The sequence below is a fragment of the Sus scrofa genome, chromosome X, assembly GCF_054392235.1.
Source record: "Sus scrofa isolate SSC_HxYL_T2T_F1_AM1 chromosome X, Sscrofa_HxYL_maternal_Yorkshire_Landrace_v2.0, whole genome shotgun sequence".
NCBI classification, from domain to species: domain Eukaryota; kingdom Metazoa; phylum Chordata; class Mammalia; order Artiodactyla; family Suidae; genus Sus; species Sus scrofa.
The window spans coordinates 100,969,384-100,984,494 of NC_139401.1; the positions used below are offsets into that span (position 1 = coordinate 100,969,384).

Genomic DNA, 15,111 nt, shown 5'->3' on the forward strand with positions numbered 1-15,111 from the left:
ATACAACGGAAAGATGTAAAGAAATTAAAGGCAGAGGGGGAAAAAAGCATCAATTTTATGAAAGTGTAGGATTTAGTCTTTAGAGAGAAAGATGAAAGAGGGGTGTTTATTTTAGGCTGGAGAAGAGATGGCAAAGAAAGAACTTACTGAATTGTCAAGTATGTGAAGAGACAATAACTGATCAGGAATAACTAGCTTTTGTCTGTTGTGTCTGAGGACATAACAAAAAGGAAAGAAATTTAAATCGTGACAAGAGAACCGTTGAGAAGATGGTTAGTCCCAGGATCTGTTGGCACAGGAAGGACTGGAAATATAGCTCTGTATGTGGGGATTAAGTAAATTAAAAGGCAAGACTATGGGAGATAGCCAAGGTACAATTCTACTTAACCTCATCATAATAAATGCAGTAATTATTATGTAAATATAATAATTATCACTTATTAAGCAATAACTGTGCTAGACTTTCTCCTAGCTTTCCATGTCACCTCGGTTAATTTTTACAACCTTTCTATCGGTTGCAGATATCATAATTACTATTTTCGCAGCTGAGAACCAAAGTCCTGAATAGTTAAATCACTTGCCCAAGGTAACATCACGAGTCAGCGGTAGCTCTGCCAGATCAAATCTAGGTCCTTCTGGCTTCAGAGCCTCTGTCCTTCGCACTACATTTCCGCTATTGATGAAATAATATGTCCTTTTGCCATTTCTTCTCTTTTACTAATTGTTCTTCAGTTTAGATTTCACATGTTTTTCCCCAAACAAAATCACTTGCAGATACGGAGGGCCTGATGTATTTCAAATTTGTCCAGTTTTCATTATTGCACTCCATGCAAGACAGTGTCCTAGGTCCTTTTCCCGCATTATCTCTTTTAAACCTCATAACCATTTGAAGGTAGGTGCTAACATTGTCCTCACTGTAAAGATTGTTAGACACCTGAGTACATTCTGGCTCATGAGCACCCGTGCTAGCAAGCCGCAGTGCTGGGATTAGAATAGAGGCAGCCTGGCTCCAGGGGCCTCTAGTCTGAACCACTACTCTGCACTGTGTCTTCAGACCAGGGACCAGCCTTCTCATACTAGAGAGATTGCTACACTCAGCTTCCTGGTCTCTCCTCTTGTCTCTCATATTTCCTCCCTCCAATCTAGTCTGAACACAAGAACCAGTGAGACATCAACTGGATCATGTCATGCCCCTGTGCACAGCCCTGCGATGGCATCCTGATGCCCATAAAACCAGAAGTCCAGGAGTTCTGGCTGTGATACAGTGGGCGAGAATTGACTGCAGTGGCTTGGATCACTGCGAGAGTGAGGGTTCTATCCTCAGCCCCATGCACTGCGTTAAAGGATCCAGCATAGCTGGAGCTGCAGCAGAGGTCGCAGTTGTGGCTCGGATTCAATCCTTGGCCTGGGAACTTCCATGGAGCCATAAAACAAAACTAAACTAAACTAAAAAAGCCCCATAAAAAGATGTGGTATATATACACAATGGAATACTACTCAGCCATAAAAAAGAACAAAATAATGCCATTTGCAGCAACATGGATGCAACTAGAGACTCTCATACTAAGTGAAGTAAGTCAGAAAGAGAAAGACAAATACCATATGATATCACTTACATCTGGGATCTAATATGTGGCACAAATGAACCTTTCCACAGAAAAGAAACTCATGGACATGGAGAACAGACTTGTGGTTGCCAAGGGGGAGGGAGAGGGAGTGGGAGGGACTGGGAATTTGGGGTTAATAGATGCAAACTATTGCCTTCGGAATGGATAAGCAATGGGATCCTGCTGCGTAACACTGGGAACTTTATGTAGTCACTTGTGATGGAGCATGATAATGTGAGAGAAATAATGTATACATGTATGTGTGACTGAGTCACCTTGCAGTACAGTAGAAAATTGACAGAACACTGTAAATCAGCTATAATGGAAAAAATAAAAATAAAAATAAATAAATAAATAAATAAATGAATAAATAAATAAATAATAAAAAAGCCCCAGAAGTCCAAAGTCTTTCCCATGACCTTAAAGGTCCTGAGTGGTCTGGCTCTCGTTCACCTCTCCAGTCTTATCTCATGCCAGTTATGACCACAATCTCTATATTCCTGCCACACTGGTCCCTAGGCTCCTTGAATGCTCTAAGCTCATCCCTGTCTGGTCCTTTGAATTTCTTTTCTTTCTGCCTAGAATGCTCTCCCCTCAGGACACTTGCATGGATGACTCCTTTTCATCTTTCAAGTATGAGCTTACTTTTCTTTATTTTTTTGGCTATGCCAATGGCGGGCAGAAGTTCCTGGGCCAGGGATCGAACCCACACTACAGAGTGACAAGGCTGTATCCTTAACCTGCTAGTGCTGGGCCACCAAGGAACTCCCAAGTCTGAGCTTAAATGTCATCTCAGAGAGGGATTTCTAACCCCTCAACCTAAACACCTTCACCTCTTATTTTCCAGCTCTGTCCTTTATTTTCTTCATGGTACTTATGTGTTTATATTTAGATATTTGTTTGCTTGTTTTGGTCATTATGGGTTTCTCTGGTAAAATGTGAGTTCCACAAGAGCAAAGAACATATCTTGGCTGCTATGTAGGCCATGTATGGTTGTATAGGTTGTGTCCTGCACAAGGGTGCCTCAGCTAAGGAGGTATCTTCACAAGGATTTTCTGGTGAATGGCAGTCAAGTATCTTAAGTAAGGGGACCCTTTTTGAAGTTCACATAAAGATGCCCTGTATGTCTGCTATATTTACTGATGCTTTTTGAAGCTCACATAGCAGTGCCCTGTTATGTCTACTGTATTTAGCGATACATATCCAGCTTGTAGTACAGTGCCAAGCATAGAGTAGACATTGAATAAGCATGTCAACTGGATGGAAGGAAAGAAGACAAAAGTAGGATACTGCCAGAGGGAAAGTGGAAAAAGGGAGGAATACAGAGGACTGCTGACAGATTTGGGGAATGTGAAAAGAGGCAATAAAAGAGAAATGAGGGGAGTTCCCGTCGTGGCGCAGTGGTTAACGAATCCGACTAGGAACCATGAGGTTGTGGGTTCGGTCCCTGCCCTTGCTCAGTGGGTTAACGATCCGGCGTTGCCGTGAGCTGTGGTGTAGGTTGCAGACGTGGCTCGGATCCCGCGTTGCTGTGGCTCTGGTGTAGGCCGGTGGCTACAGCTCCGATTGGACCCCTAGCCTGGGAACCTCCATATGCCGCAGGAGCGGCCCAAGAAATAGCAAAAAGACAAAAAAAAAAAAAAAAAAGAGAGAGAGAGAGAGAGAGAAATGAGGGGCGATGATGTTTGATCTTGGGGAAACTAGAGTAAAAAAAAAAAATTGGTGCATTATCAAAGAAATGGAACCCGAAGAAGAAAAAACTGGCTTGAGAAGGTGACAATTCCATTTGGGATATAATTTGAGAAGATGCGGCGTTCCATGTTGCTTTTATTGTGTTTGTCACCATTTTACTGTGGGAGTTTAAAAATACACCTACATTTGCCCTGCACAGCCTTCAAAATGGCCACAGCAATGCTTTGCGAGGCCCATCCTTCCATGTAAGGCTGTGTATGGAAATGCCCTGTGTTTTATGATACCATAATGTAGGGGCCAAGCTAGAAGGGATTAAGGAAGGAGAGATAAAGTCAGTCATTTTCACATTAGAGGGCTCTCACCCTGCTTTCCCTGTTGCACTCCAGTGCAGTTTCCTTCAGGCAGTGGCCCTTAAAAACGCAGCTTTTATTTTTTCTTGTGTGATCCAAAGCACCCTTAAAAACTAAGGCTACCAGAGAAAATGCTCTTTCCTAGGACACTGGACAGGTATTTTTCCCTTCTAAATCCTGCTAGTCTGGATGGCGGCACCTGGGGTCTTGGGATACAGGATACCTACCTCTGCACACCCGGCAGCAGGAATCCGGAACAGAGACTGGGAACGCGCAGGTCAACTTGGGGCAAGTCTTGAGACCACAGTACACATTTCCCTCCTGCCAAGGAGAAGACAACTAAGGTCAGAAGGCGCTGGAGTACTTGTAAAGGCTTTAGCTCAGCATCTGGGATGAGTAGGGGCTCAAACACGATACATCCTTTCCAGCTGCCCTTCCATAGTCTGTTCTAAGTAATTCCTAAATTTTATGATGCAGTATTTTTTTCTATTTACTATTTCTCCATGCCAGAGACTAAGTCACAGAAGAGCTGACCATCCTTGTCATGTATCCTGGTCTAAGATGCAGCCAAGTAGTCGATGTGAAGGCTGCCATGAGCCTCCACACCACCAACTACGGTCTTGGCCCTCTCGTCTCTGTCCATTCTACACCTAGGTCCCCATCATGCCTGAACAGGATATTGGGGATTTGAGGGGAATGCAGATTTGCACAACAGGTGCCTTCTGTAACACTCACTAGCGTCTCCCTTCCAAACCCAGCAGACGAGCTCTTTGGCGTGATACCAAACTATACAAGATGCTCTGAATGGACAGCTCAGTCCAGCACCCGGCAAGGCAGAGGGTCAAATTTATGTGTTGGCTGTGTTTGCCCTTGCACGATGTTCATTCTTGAAAATTAATTCTGTGCTCCAAACATTATTCCTTAAACCTGGCTCTTAGTTCTTAGAAGCATATGGTTTGGGGGCTCGAACGGTTCCTGAAAGGCCATTAGGAAAGCATGGCTACAACCAAATCCTCCCAAACTACTGAAAGTCTGTATTTTTACTAAAAATCCCTAAGCAAAGAGATTTTTTTAATCCAGTTAATACTGGCTTTAATACTCTTTCTAGGCACAAACACTGTTTCTACATCTAACTTTGCCCCCTCATACGTCCGCTTAAACAGCCATTTTACTCCACGTTCTGGTTCTATCTATGAGAGTCTCTGGACTGCACGGTTAGACCTTCTTCATGAAGTATTCAATTCTCGGCACATAATGTCACAGGAATCATCATGCTCAAGCATTTGTCAAGAGTGTTTTCAGTGCAGGGCACCAAGAATGAACCGGTTGGTAGACTATTTCAGAAATAGGAACCAAGAGACACCCCGTTTTCTTGTGAATTGGACTGAGTGACCCTTGACGGTGCCAGTGGCTTTTCTATTCATCACATTTCCAAGGCTTCAAATGATTGAGTTCTTCAGACGAAGGCTTTGGGTGGTGTCGGTTATTGTGAAAAGGAGCACAGATCAAGACCATCAGCTCATCTTGGTCTTTTTAAGCAGTCCAAAAGTTTGAAGACCAGGATATAATGGGGTCCGACCTCTTCAACAGAGTTGTTCAGGGTGGATAAAGATCAGGGAGGCTTATGATTGAGATGCAATTCATCTTCCAATCAAGCCCCCCCCCCCCAGGGTGGGTTCAAACAAAAGATGCAAGTATGGAAGCGCTCTTATTTGGGCAAGGGATAGCAAGGGCATTAAGATACATGGTCTTACCGAACAGCTGCACTGGGTGCACTGGTTGGGTTGCCGGTTCTGAAAAAGCCCTTCAGCCATGAACAGCTCACCGTGTTGGTAAGTGGTCCCATTGTACTCGCATGACTTGCTGGTCACTTTATTGTTCGCTGGGGGTAAGGAGTCTTCTGGGACAGGGTGGAGAAAAATCACACGGAGTATTGGCATCATTGCAAAGAATTTCATAAATCCCAACAGCAGATGGGGCTGTACCACATAGAGGGAGGTAAAAATAGTCCCTAATTCAGTAGCTGATGGCTTAGATAATGTTAAAGCAGCCAGACAGGAATAACAACTGACGTGGCCATCCATCCATTCCTTCCCTTGTTGGGCATTCATTGAGCACCTACTACTATGTACTAGGTGTGTGATAGGCACTACAGAGAGATCAGTGAAGAATGACAAGGCCCCCGCCTTGGTAAAGCTAACAAGCTTAGATGAATAAAGAATTAGCTTGCCTGGAAGGAGGGAGTCCTTTCAGATGAGGAACCACCTATTACAACTACCCTGGTAACTTCACTTCCTCTCACGTTTTATATCACTTGTATGTTTGTATGCTTGTTCCAGCCTCCGAAGTCTTTGCTTATTTTTAATCCCTCCACCAAGATTGCCCCCACCTTCCCACTCTTTTCTACCTATTGAAGTCCCGTCTGATTTTGAAGGCTCAGCAAAAGTATCCTTTCCTCCGTAAAGCAATCCCTAACAGCTCCAGCCTATGATCTGCACCTCTCAAAGTGTCCGATGTCTGAAGCACGCAATTTGGCCCTGGAATACTACTGTAACTCATATTTGTGAATTATAGCCACTGAGCCAACAATTTACAAAGAGTTTTCACATACATTATTACAATGGAGCCTCGTAACAATGCTGCGAAGCAAGTAAGGCAGATTCTTATCTTCATTTTTCTTTTGTTTCTTTCTTTTTTCTCGCCACAGCATGCAGTGGCTTGATAGGAGATCTGTTTCCAGACCAGCTGCAACCCAGGCTGCAGCGGTGAAGGTGCCGAGTCCTAACCACTAGACAACCAGGGAACTCACTTTATCTTCATTTTTCATTGAGGGTGACAAGTCTCTGAGATAGAATGACTTATTTGAAGTCACAAAGGAGGTAGTGAGTGATGAAAAGGGGGAAATCTGGTCCCCTGCCTCTAAATTCCATCTTCTTTCTATCAACCCATGCATTCGTGTGTACTGTTTTTTTCGAAGACTGAGACTCTGCCTTACATGTATCTTTCCCTGTGGAGTCTAGGACAGGGTTGCCATGCAGCAAATAGTCAAGGCACTTGGTGAGTTGATTCTGAGTGGTCTCAAGAAGTCTTTTCACTGGGCTGCCTTAAAGTGCATGCTATGTACAGACATATACCCACCAAATATCAATGAGCAAGAGCCCAGATTAATCATCAGTGTACAAATTAACAACAGATACAAGCATAGCTTGGAAAGCACCTGCTGCAAGGCAGCAGAAGAAGAGAAATTAGGGGAGTTGTGTGCTTCATGGGTGGGAGGTGCTTAAAGATTTGGACCATCCTGGGATCCCTCTGTTGGTGGGAATATAAATTGGTACAGCCACTATGGAAAACAGTATGGAGGTTCCTTTAAAACCTGAAAACAGAGCTACCACATGATCCAGCAATCCCACTCCCGACCATATATGTGAAAAAGATGGAAACTCTAATTTGAAAAGATACATGCACCCCTATGTTCATAGCAGCACTATTTACAACAGCCACGACATGGAAACATCCCAAGTGCCCATCAAAAGATGACTGGCTTAAGGAGATGTGGTGTATATACACAACAGAATATTACTCAGCCATTAAAAAGAACAAAACATTGCCGTTTGCAGCTCCATGGATGCACCTAGAAACTATCATACTCAGTGAAGTAAGGCAGACAAAGACAAATATCATGAGATATCATTTATATGTGGAAGCTAAATTATGATACAAATGAATTATTTACAAAATATAAACAGACCCATGGACATAGAAAACAAACTTATGGTTACCAAAGAGAAAAGGGAGAGAGGGGAGGGATAAATTAAGAGCGCAAGATTTACACACACAAACTACTACACACAAAACAGATACGCAATAAGGATTTACTGTATAATACAAGGAACTATGTTCAATATCTTGTAACAACCTATAGTGGAAAATAACCTGAAAATATATATATATATATAACTGAACCACTTTGCCGTATACCTGAAAATAACACAATCTTGTAAATCACCTATACTTCAATTTTACAAAATTTAAAAAGAAGCCATCCTTTTTTTTCCCCATCACGCAAAACTATAAGGAAAATGAGTCCATTTTATAGTGGGTAAATCATACCTGAATACAATGGTTTAAAAAAACAGAATGAAATTGTTCTCAGGATGTAGGTGAAAATGATAAAGGCTAATCATAATAACGTCCATCGTCATCATCATCAAAGAGTACTTACCATTTATCGAGCCCTACATAATACGCTAGACACAATGGTGAGTCCTTTCAGTACATTATTTCATTGGCTCTTACTAATAACATTCTGGTGTAGATATTAAGGTTAGGCCCATTTTGCTGCTGAGGACACTAAGGCTTAAGAAATTAACTGACTCTCCTAAAGTCACACAACTTGGTAATGGTAGCACCAGGATGTGAGCTGATGTCTGCCCGATTCAAGAATCTTCCCTCCCAGGGAGCCAATCACTTCAACCCTGTCACAGGGAAAGGACCATTTAATTTAATTTTTTTAAATTTTTATTTTATTTTATTTTTTGTCTTTTTAGGACCGCACCCACGGCATACGGAGGTTCCCAGGCTAGGGGTCCAATCAAAGATGTAGCCACCGGCCTACGCCAGAGCCACAGCAGTGCCAGATCCGAGCCACTTCTGCAATCGACACCACAGCTCACAGCAATGCCAGATCCTTAACCCACTGAGTGAGGCCAGGGATCGAACCCACGTCCTCATGGATACTAGTCAGATTTGTCTCCACTGAGCCACGGTGGGAACTCCAGGTCATTTAATTTAAAACTACAACCAACAGAACGTGAAGGCTGTGTTGTCCTTGTAAGAATGGCCTAAAATACCCAGAACACTGACACTGCATTTTCTTTGGCTTCAGTGATTTGGGTAACTAACATAACTCTATACTTTGCTAGGTAAGTTGATCTAGTTTCAATTTCTGAGTAAATCACTCCTTGGGTGTTAAGTACTTATTAATGACCTCTTGCAGGATACAGAGTAAGTACCTTAATTTCGCCTTAAAAAGAAAAAGGCGGAGTTCCCGTCATGGCGCAGTGGTTAACGAATCCGACTAGGAACCATGAGGTTGCGGGTTCGGTCCCTGCCCTTGCTCAGTGGGTTAATGATCCGGCGTTGCCGTGAGTTGTGGTGTAGGTTGCAGACGCGGCTCGGATCCCACGTTGCTGTGGCTCTGGCGTAGGCCAGTAGCTACAGCTCCGATTGGACCCCTAGCCTGGGAACCTCCATATGCCTTGGGAGCGGCCCAAGAAATAGCAAAAAGACAAAAAAAAAAAAAAAAAAAAAAAAAAAAAGAAAGAAAAAGGCTTAGCTCCTAGAGAGATTTTCACTCATACTAATTGGCCCTCTGGCCTAGGCTGAGTCCCTGCTTCTGCCCGCAAGTACTCACAACCAGACATCTGCAGCTGGGTTTCACAGGAGTGAAAAACCCAGTGGAGAAAGTACAGGAGCAGGACCCTTTGTCCCCTGGACCCTAATTACACCAAATCTCAGCATTCTGTGGTAAAGGAAAACTAGGATGGCCTACAAAATACTATTTGCCATGACTTTTACAGGAGCTGGCGATTCTTTGGAACACTGAAAGAAAAAAAAAAAAACATTTGGGATTTTTTTTGCTTCAAAAAAATGCGGACTGGAAGTTCTTGTGGTGGCTCAGCAGTAATGAGCCTGACCAGTATCCATGAGGATGCGGGGTCGATCCCTGGCCTCACTCAGTGGGTTAAGGATCCGGCGTTGCCATGAGCTGTGGTGCAGGTCACAGACATGACTTAGATCCTGCGTTGCTGTGGCTGTGGTGTAGGCCAGCAGGTACGGCTCTGATTTGACCCTTAGCCTGGGAACCTCCATATGCCACATGTGTAGTCCTAAAAAGACAAAAAAATGTGGACTCAGTTTTGAATTATGTCTTCTACTGAGAGATCAATGGTGAGGCAACTGCAGGGTGAGGCTTACCAGTGGACCTTGACCCTTGAGAGCCTTTCCTGTAATAGTCTTCAGAGTAACCTGGAGTTGTAGTCTATCTACTCAACAGGAGATGAGGAGGAAAGAAAGAGGAAGACAAAACAGAAAAATCAAAGAAAAGGCAGCCAACTATGGTCATGCTTAATGCTAGTTTTACACAATAAACTTATCTTAACATCTTTCCATTTATTATTAGTTCATTCTTCTGATATCCCTAATGCGGTAGGGGAGAGAATTATGAAAATGAGACTACTGCTACCTCAGAAGATTTGATCCATGTCACACAGCTATTAATAGAAGAGCCAACTCAGAAATATAGTTTTCCTGCCTTGAGGTCTGTGATCTTTTCGCACAGTGGGTGTTAAAATTGGAGGGCAGAAAGGAAGTAAAATCCCTGGAAGAGATATCTGTGTTTCTGTGTTTATTGCATCCCATGTTTTTTGCACAATTATTCACAAGAGCCAAGACAGAGAGTCAACCTAAGTGACCATCCCATATCTCACATCCATATCCTTGGATGAACAGATAAAGGAATTGTGATAAACACACACACTCATAAACACCCACACACATTATACACACACACAGTGGAATACTATTCAGCCTTAAAAAAGAGATTTTGCCATTTGCAATAACATGGTTGAACCTGAAGAACATTATGCTAACTGAAATAAGCCAGGTACAGAAAGAAAAAAACTGCATAATCGCACATATATGTGAAATCTAAAAAAGTCGCACATGTAGCAGCAGGTCTAGGTGGTTACCAAGAGCAGGGAGGTGTGAGAAATGGGGAGGTTTAGGGGACAAAGTTGCCGTTATGTAGGATGAATAAGTCAAAAGGTCTAAAGTACAGCATGATGGCTATAGTTAATAATACTGTATTGCATACTGTAAATTTACTAAGAGAGTGGATTTCTAGTGCTTTCACTATAAAATAAACGGTAACTATATACGGAGATGATTTTAATTAGGTTAACTGTAGTAATCATTTCAGTATGTCTATGTATATTAAATCAGCTTGTTGTCTACCTTAAATATATACAATTTTTACTAAAGAAAATTTTTTTTTAAAAAAAACGGAGGGGGCTGGAATCACTGAGTCACAATCCCAGCTGGGAGATTCACCTCTCATAACCTTGCATGAGTCCCTTTACCTCTCTGGGCCTCGACTTTTCCAAGAATGGGTATGGAACTCAAATCTCTCCTGGCATCTTTGGAGAGCCAACAGAGCATGCAAGGAACCGCAAAGGCAAGGAAAGCCACCTTGGACTCTGTGCCCTCCCTTCTCTGATTTTCCAAAGTGGCTGGGCTTCTAACCAACTATCCTTGGAACACTTTCCGTATTCCTGGCCGAAACTGGCAGAAAATCAGACTGAAGCAAGGCTGGCTTCAGGGCCCCTCGGGACTGCTACAACAGAAGTGACCAGGCGACAGGGTTTCTAGCCTCCACCACCACCCATTTCCAGTCAAATCCCACACGGTGCTCTGAGGAAGCAGGGAGGACGGGCACTGTCGGATGAGCAGATCAGCATTAAGTCACTGACACAGCTGTGCTGCAAAAAGGAAGTGGTCCTTCGGCCTTGGCAAGGGGTGATCTTACATGTAAGCAGAGCTATGATTTCTGGGATGCACAGAAAACACCCCCTGATCCTGAATGTCACTTACTGTCTTTTTTTCTCTCACTGCTGACTGAAATGCCATCATTAGAAGTCCATTCCTTTGGGTTAAGTGGTTGCCTTTGGACAATCAGATTTTATGATCCTGAAACTTCTCTGAGAGGATACACATTGTCCGTAACATCTTAGTGTGAATAACTGTGATAGGGTTTTTTTTTTCCCCTCTTCAGAGCAACTGGAAAATTTTACCAAGAAGTCAGTGGTCCTTTCCCACTGTCTCTGGTACACCATTGCCTCCCCTCATGGCACTAGCCCTCTTCCCACCCTCCGGAAGCCAACGTCCTCATGCTGGTGGCTCTCTTCTCCATTCTCCCTACCCTCAAATTTCTATTTCCTTAGCAGACCAGCTCTTGGCTAGTCAGAAAGGCCACTGGTAAGTCAGGAGACAAATCAGCCCCAGTGGCTATGAGATAAACACAAACCTCTCCAGAGCTCCAAGGCTTGGCTGATAATCTCCTCGACCCCGAGCCCTCCCATCTTTTGCCATTGTTACTGTTACTCAGGTTCCAACTTTATATTTGATGGTTGAGCCTGATGCTCATGTTTCTGATCCTGTTCTCTCATTCTAGTGATATGGTCCCAGCACATCCCTGGGCCATTTTGGAAGTGGTGGTGGAGGCCGGATATGGAGGTTAAGGTAAAAAGCTTAAAAGAAGATGTTAGGTTCCTTTTAATTCCCTTGAGACAGACAGACATACAGACAGACAGACAGACACACACACACGCACACACACACACACATGCCCATCAAAACAACTGGGTGAACAATTGTCCAGAAACACAAGGAAAGACCAGCACAAGGGTTGGAAACAGAAGCACTGTATTGGATGCTATTTGTAGGTATTGGATGCTAGATTCAGCTCTGTATCTCAGTGATCCAATTGAAAAGAATTGGGCCTGGTCACTAGGGTCTGCAAACATTAGGTGCAAGGCCCAGCTTTGGCATGTCTTTGCCTTGGGGTCTTTGGAGAAATACTTAATCCCTCGGCACCTCAGTGTCCTCATCTTCAAAATGAGCAGGCCATCTACCTTACCTGGCTCTGGGGTTTAGAGATCATTTCTTTTACACAGCCCCAAAGTATCTGGTACGTAACAAAGTTCAAAAGAGATGGTAAATGGTGTTGATCTAGAAGAAAGGCAGATAGGAGAAAGCTATCCACATGAAGAACATGAAAGGATTTTCCTTGTCTCCATGAATGACCGGACAATTAATTAAAAGGTGTTCCCCTTGTGCTTTTGTGTATAGTTGGAGCTGTGGGGATAAAGACAGCTAAGGCGCCGTCTCCCTCTTGTGTTCTTATTCATTCAACACTTATGAAGGTCTTTGACTACACCGCGCACTATACCGTCATATACTGTCGTTGACTATACCGTGACAATAGCTGGTACTATGGTACGTTAGAACTACAAAGGTAAAGAAGACATGTCCTGGACTTCAAGGAGATGGCTGCTCTCATTGGAGGGGCTGGCACCAAAAGGTATGAAATGGTAACATATTGAAATAACACGTAGAGGTTGAGAATGGAAGAAAGGTCATATTTTCACAAATTGCCAAACTATGTCAAGTGTGAAGGAGTATCAACCTCATTATGAAGGACCCAGATTAGACACTAGAAACTATTCCAAGCTGAAAGTGTTATTAGAAACTGAAGTCACCGGTCAACCAGCCAGGTAGGGCAGTCATTTTCAAACTGTGTTCTGCGCTGCCTTGAGATTTCTCAGAGGTGCCAGGGAGGCCTAAGGAAGGAACTCCCTTCCTCATTTCCACTTCAAAAGAGCAGCTCCAATTTTACTGGTGTATGTGTTTTATGATTTTTATGATTTCAATCTAGCAAAGAGCTTTGGGGCTAATAGACACTAAAACCACTGGCATAGAACCTCTTCAGAGAGTTGATTTTTTAAAATTAAAATCCTGTCTGTAATATATAAAGAGCTCCTAGAAATTGATAAGAAAAATACTGATAACCTAACAGTAAAAAATGGGCAAAGACTGTAGAGAGTTGACAGGAAGACAACTACAAATGGCTCTGAGAGATAAGAAAATATGCTCAACCTTATTCATAAGAGAAATGTAAATAAAGACCACACTAACTACTATGAAAAACAGTGTGCTCTTTATGTCCATTAGTCTGGCTTACAGGGAACTATATCCAATCTCTTGGGATAGAACATGATGGAAGATAATATGAGAAAAAGAATATATATGTATGTATGACTGGATCACTATGCTGTATAGCAGAAATTAACACAGTACCGTAAATCAACTATGCTCTGATAAAAAAAATTTTAAAAACAGTGTGACAGTTCCTCAAAAAATTAAAAATAGAACTACCAGATGATCTAGCAATCCCACTTTTGTATATGTATCTGAAGAAAATGAAAAAACGAATTCAGAAAAATACATGAACTTCCCCCCATGTTCACTGCAGTGCTATTTACAATTGCCAAGATATGGAAACAACCTGTGTCCATTGATGGATGAATGGATAAAGATGTGATGTGTGTACACACACACACACACACACACACACACACTAGAATACTACTCAGCCGTAAAAAAAGAATGAAATCTTGCCATTTGAAACAACATGGATGTACCTCGAGGACATCATGCTAAGTGAAATATGTCAGACTAGAAAGACAAATGCCATATGATCTTGTTTATATATAGAATCTAAAAAAAAAAAAAAAAAAAGCTCCTAAATACAGAGAACAGATTGGCAGTTGCCAGAGGCAGGGGGATGTGAAATGCTTAAAGGAGGCCCAAAGGACTTATGAAATAAATAAGTCATGGGGATGGAGTACACATCATGGTGACTTTAGTTAATAATACCGTTTTGCATATTCTAAAGTGGCTAAAAGATTAAATCTTAAAAGTCCTCATCACAAGGAAAAGGTTTTGTAAATATATATGGGGCATATGTTAACTAGACTCGTTGAGCTGATCATTTTGCAATATACACAAATATTTAATTATTATATTGTACACCTGAAACAATAAAATATGTCAATTACACCTCAATTAAAAAAAATTTACACCAAGGAGTTCTCGCCATGGCGAAGTGAGTTAAGAATCCAACTGCAGCAGGTCGGGTTGCCGTGGAAGCATGGGTTTGAGCCCCAGCCTGGTGCCGTGAGATGAAGGATCTGGCATTGCCTGATTCAGGCCCTGGCCTGAGAGCTTCCATATGCCACAGGTGTAGCCATAAAATTTTTTTAAAAATTATACTAAGATACCATTTTTCTTATCACATTTGAAAAAATCCAAACCTTTGATTAATAAACTCTCTCAGCAAGGCTGTGGAAAACAGATAGAAACACTATGGAGGGCAAGTTAGCAATGTCTATCAATTTTAAAATACATGTATTTTTGACCCAGAAATCTTACTTTTAAGAATTCATGCTATAGATATACTTGCACATGTAGGAAAAATCTAAAAGTTATTTCATTGCAGCATTGTCTGTGGCAAAAGACTGGAAACAACTTCAGTGTCCATCAATAGACAGCTGGTTAAATATGTGCTGGCTCATTAATACAATGAAATAGTATGCAGTCGTATAAAAGAATGAATATGCTCTCCATGCACAAATACAGAAAGAGTACTAAGTGAAAAAATTCACAAAGTGCAAAATGATATGCATAATATATGGCCTTTTATGCAAAGAGAATATATTTTTAAGAGTGTATATTCATATTTGCTTATATTTTCATAATGAAAATACAGAAGGATACATGAGAAAATACTAAAAGTTATAGGAGGGACTTCATCTTGGGAAGAAAGGTAATAATTGGATGGCTAT

The 15,111-nt window shown here is 42.1% G+C and overlaps 1 protein-coding gene across 15 annotated transcripts in view; it reads right to left on the bottom strand.

The window, feature by feature from the left end:
* Positions 1-15,111, bottom strand: part of CHRDL1 (chordin like 1) — a 124,441-nt gene that overhangs the window by 44,596 nt on the left and 64,734 nt on the right. For 8 of the 15 annotated variants that reach the window (XM_005673818.4, XM_085006799.1, XM_085006798.1 and 5 more), the window contains exons 5-6: positions 5,404-5,549; positions 3,877-3,970 (exon numbers count right to left, since the gene is read on the bottom strand). In XM_005673818.4, the coding sequence (XP_005673875.1) occupies positions 3,877-3,970; positions 5,404-5,549 (240 nt within the window). The remainder of the gene's footprint in view (positions 1-3,876; positions 3,971-5,403; positions 5,550-15,111) is intronic. The other 7 variants (XM_085006803.1, XM_005673817.4, XM_085006802.1 and 4 more) reach the window with 1 other exon arrangement.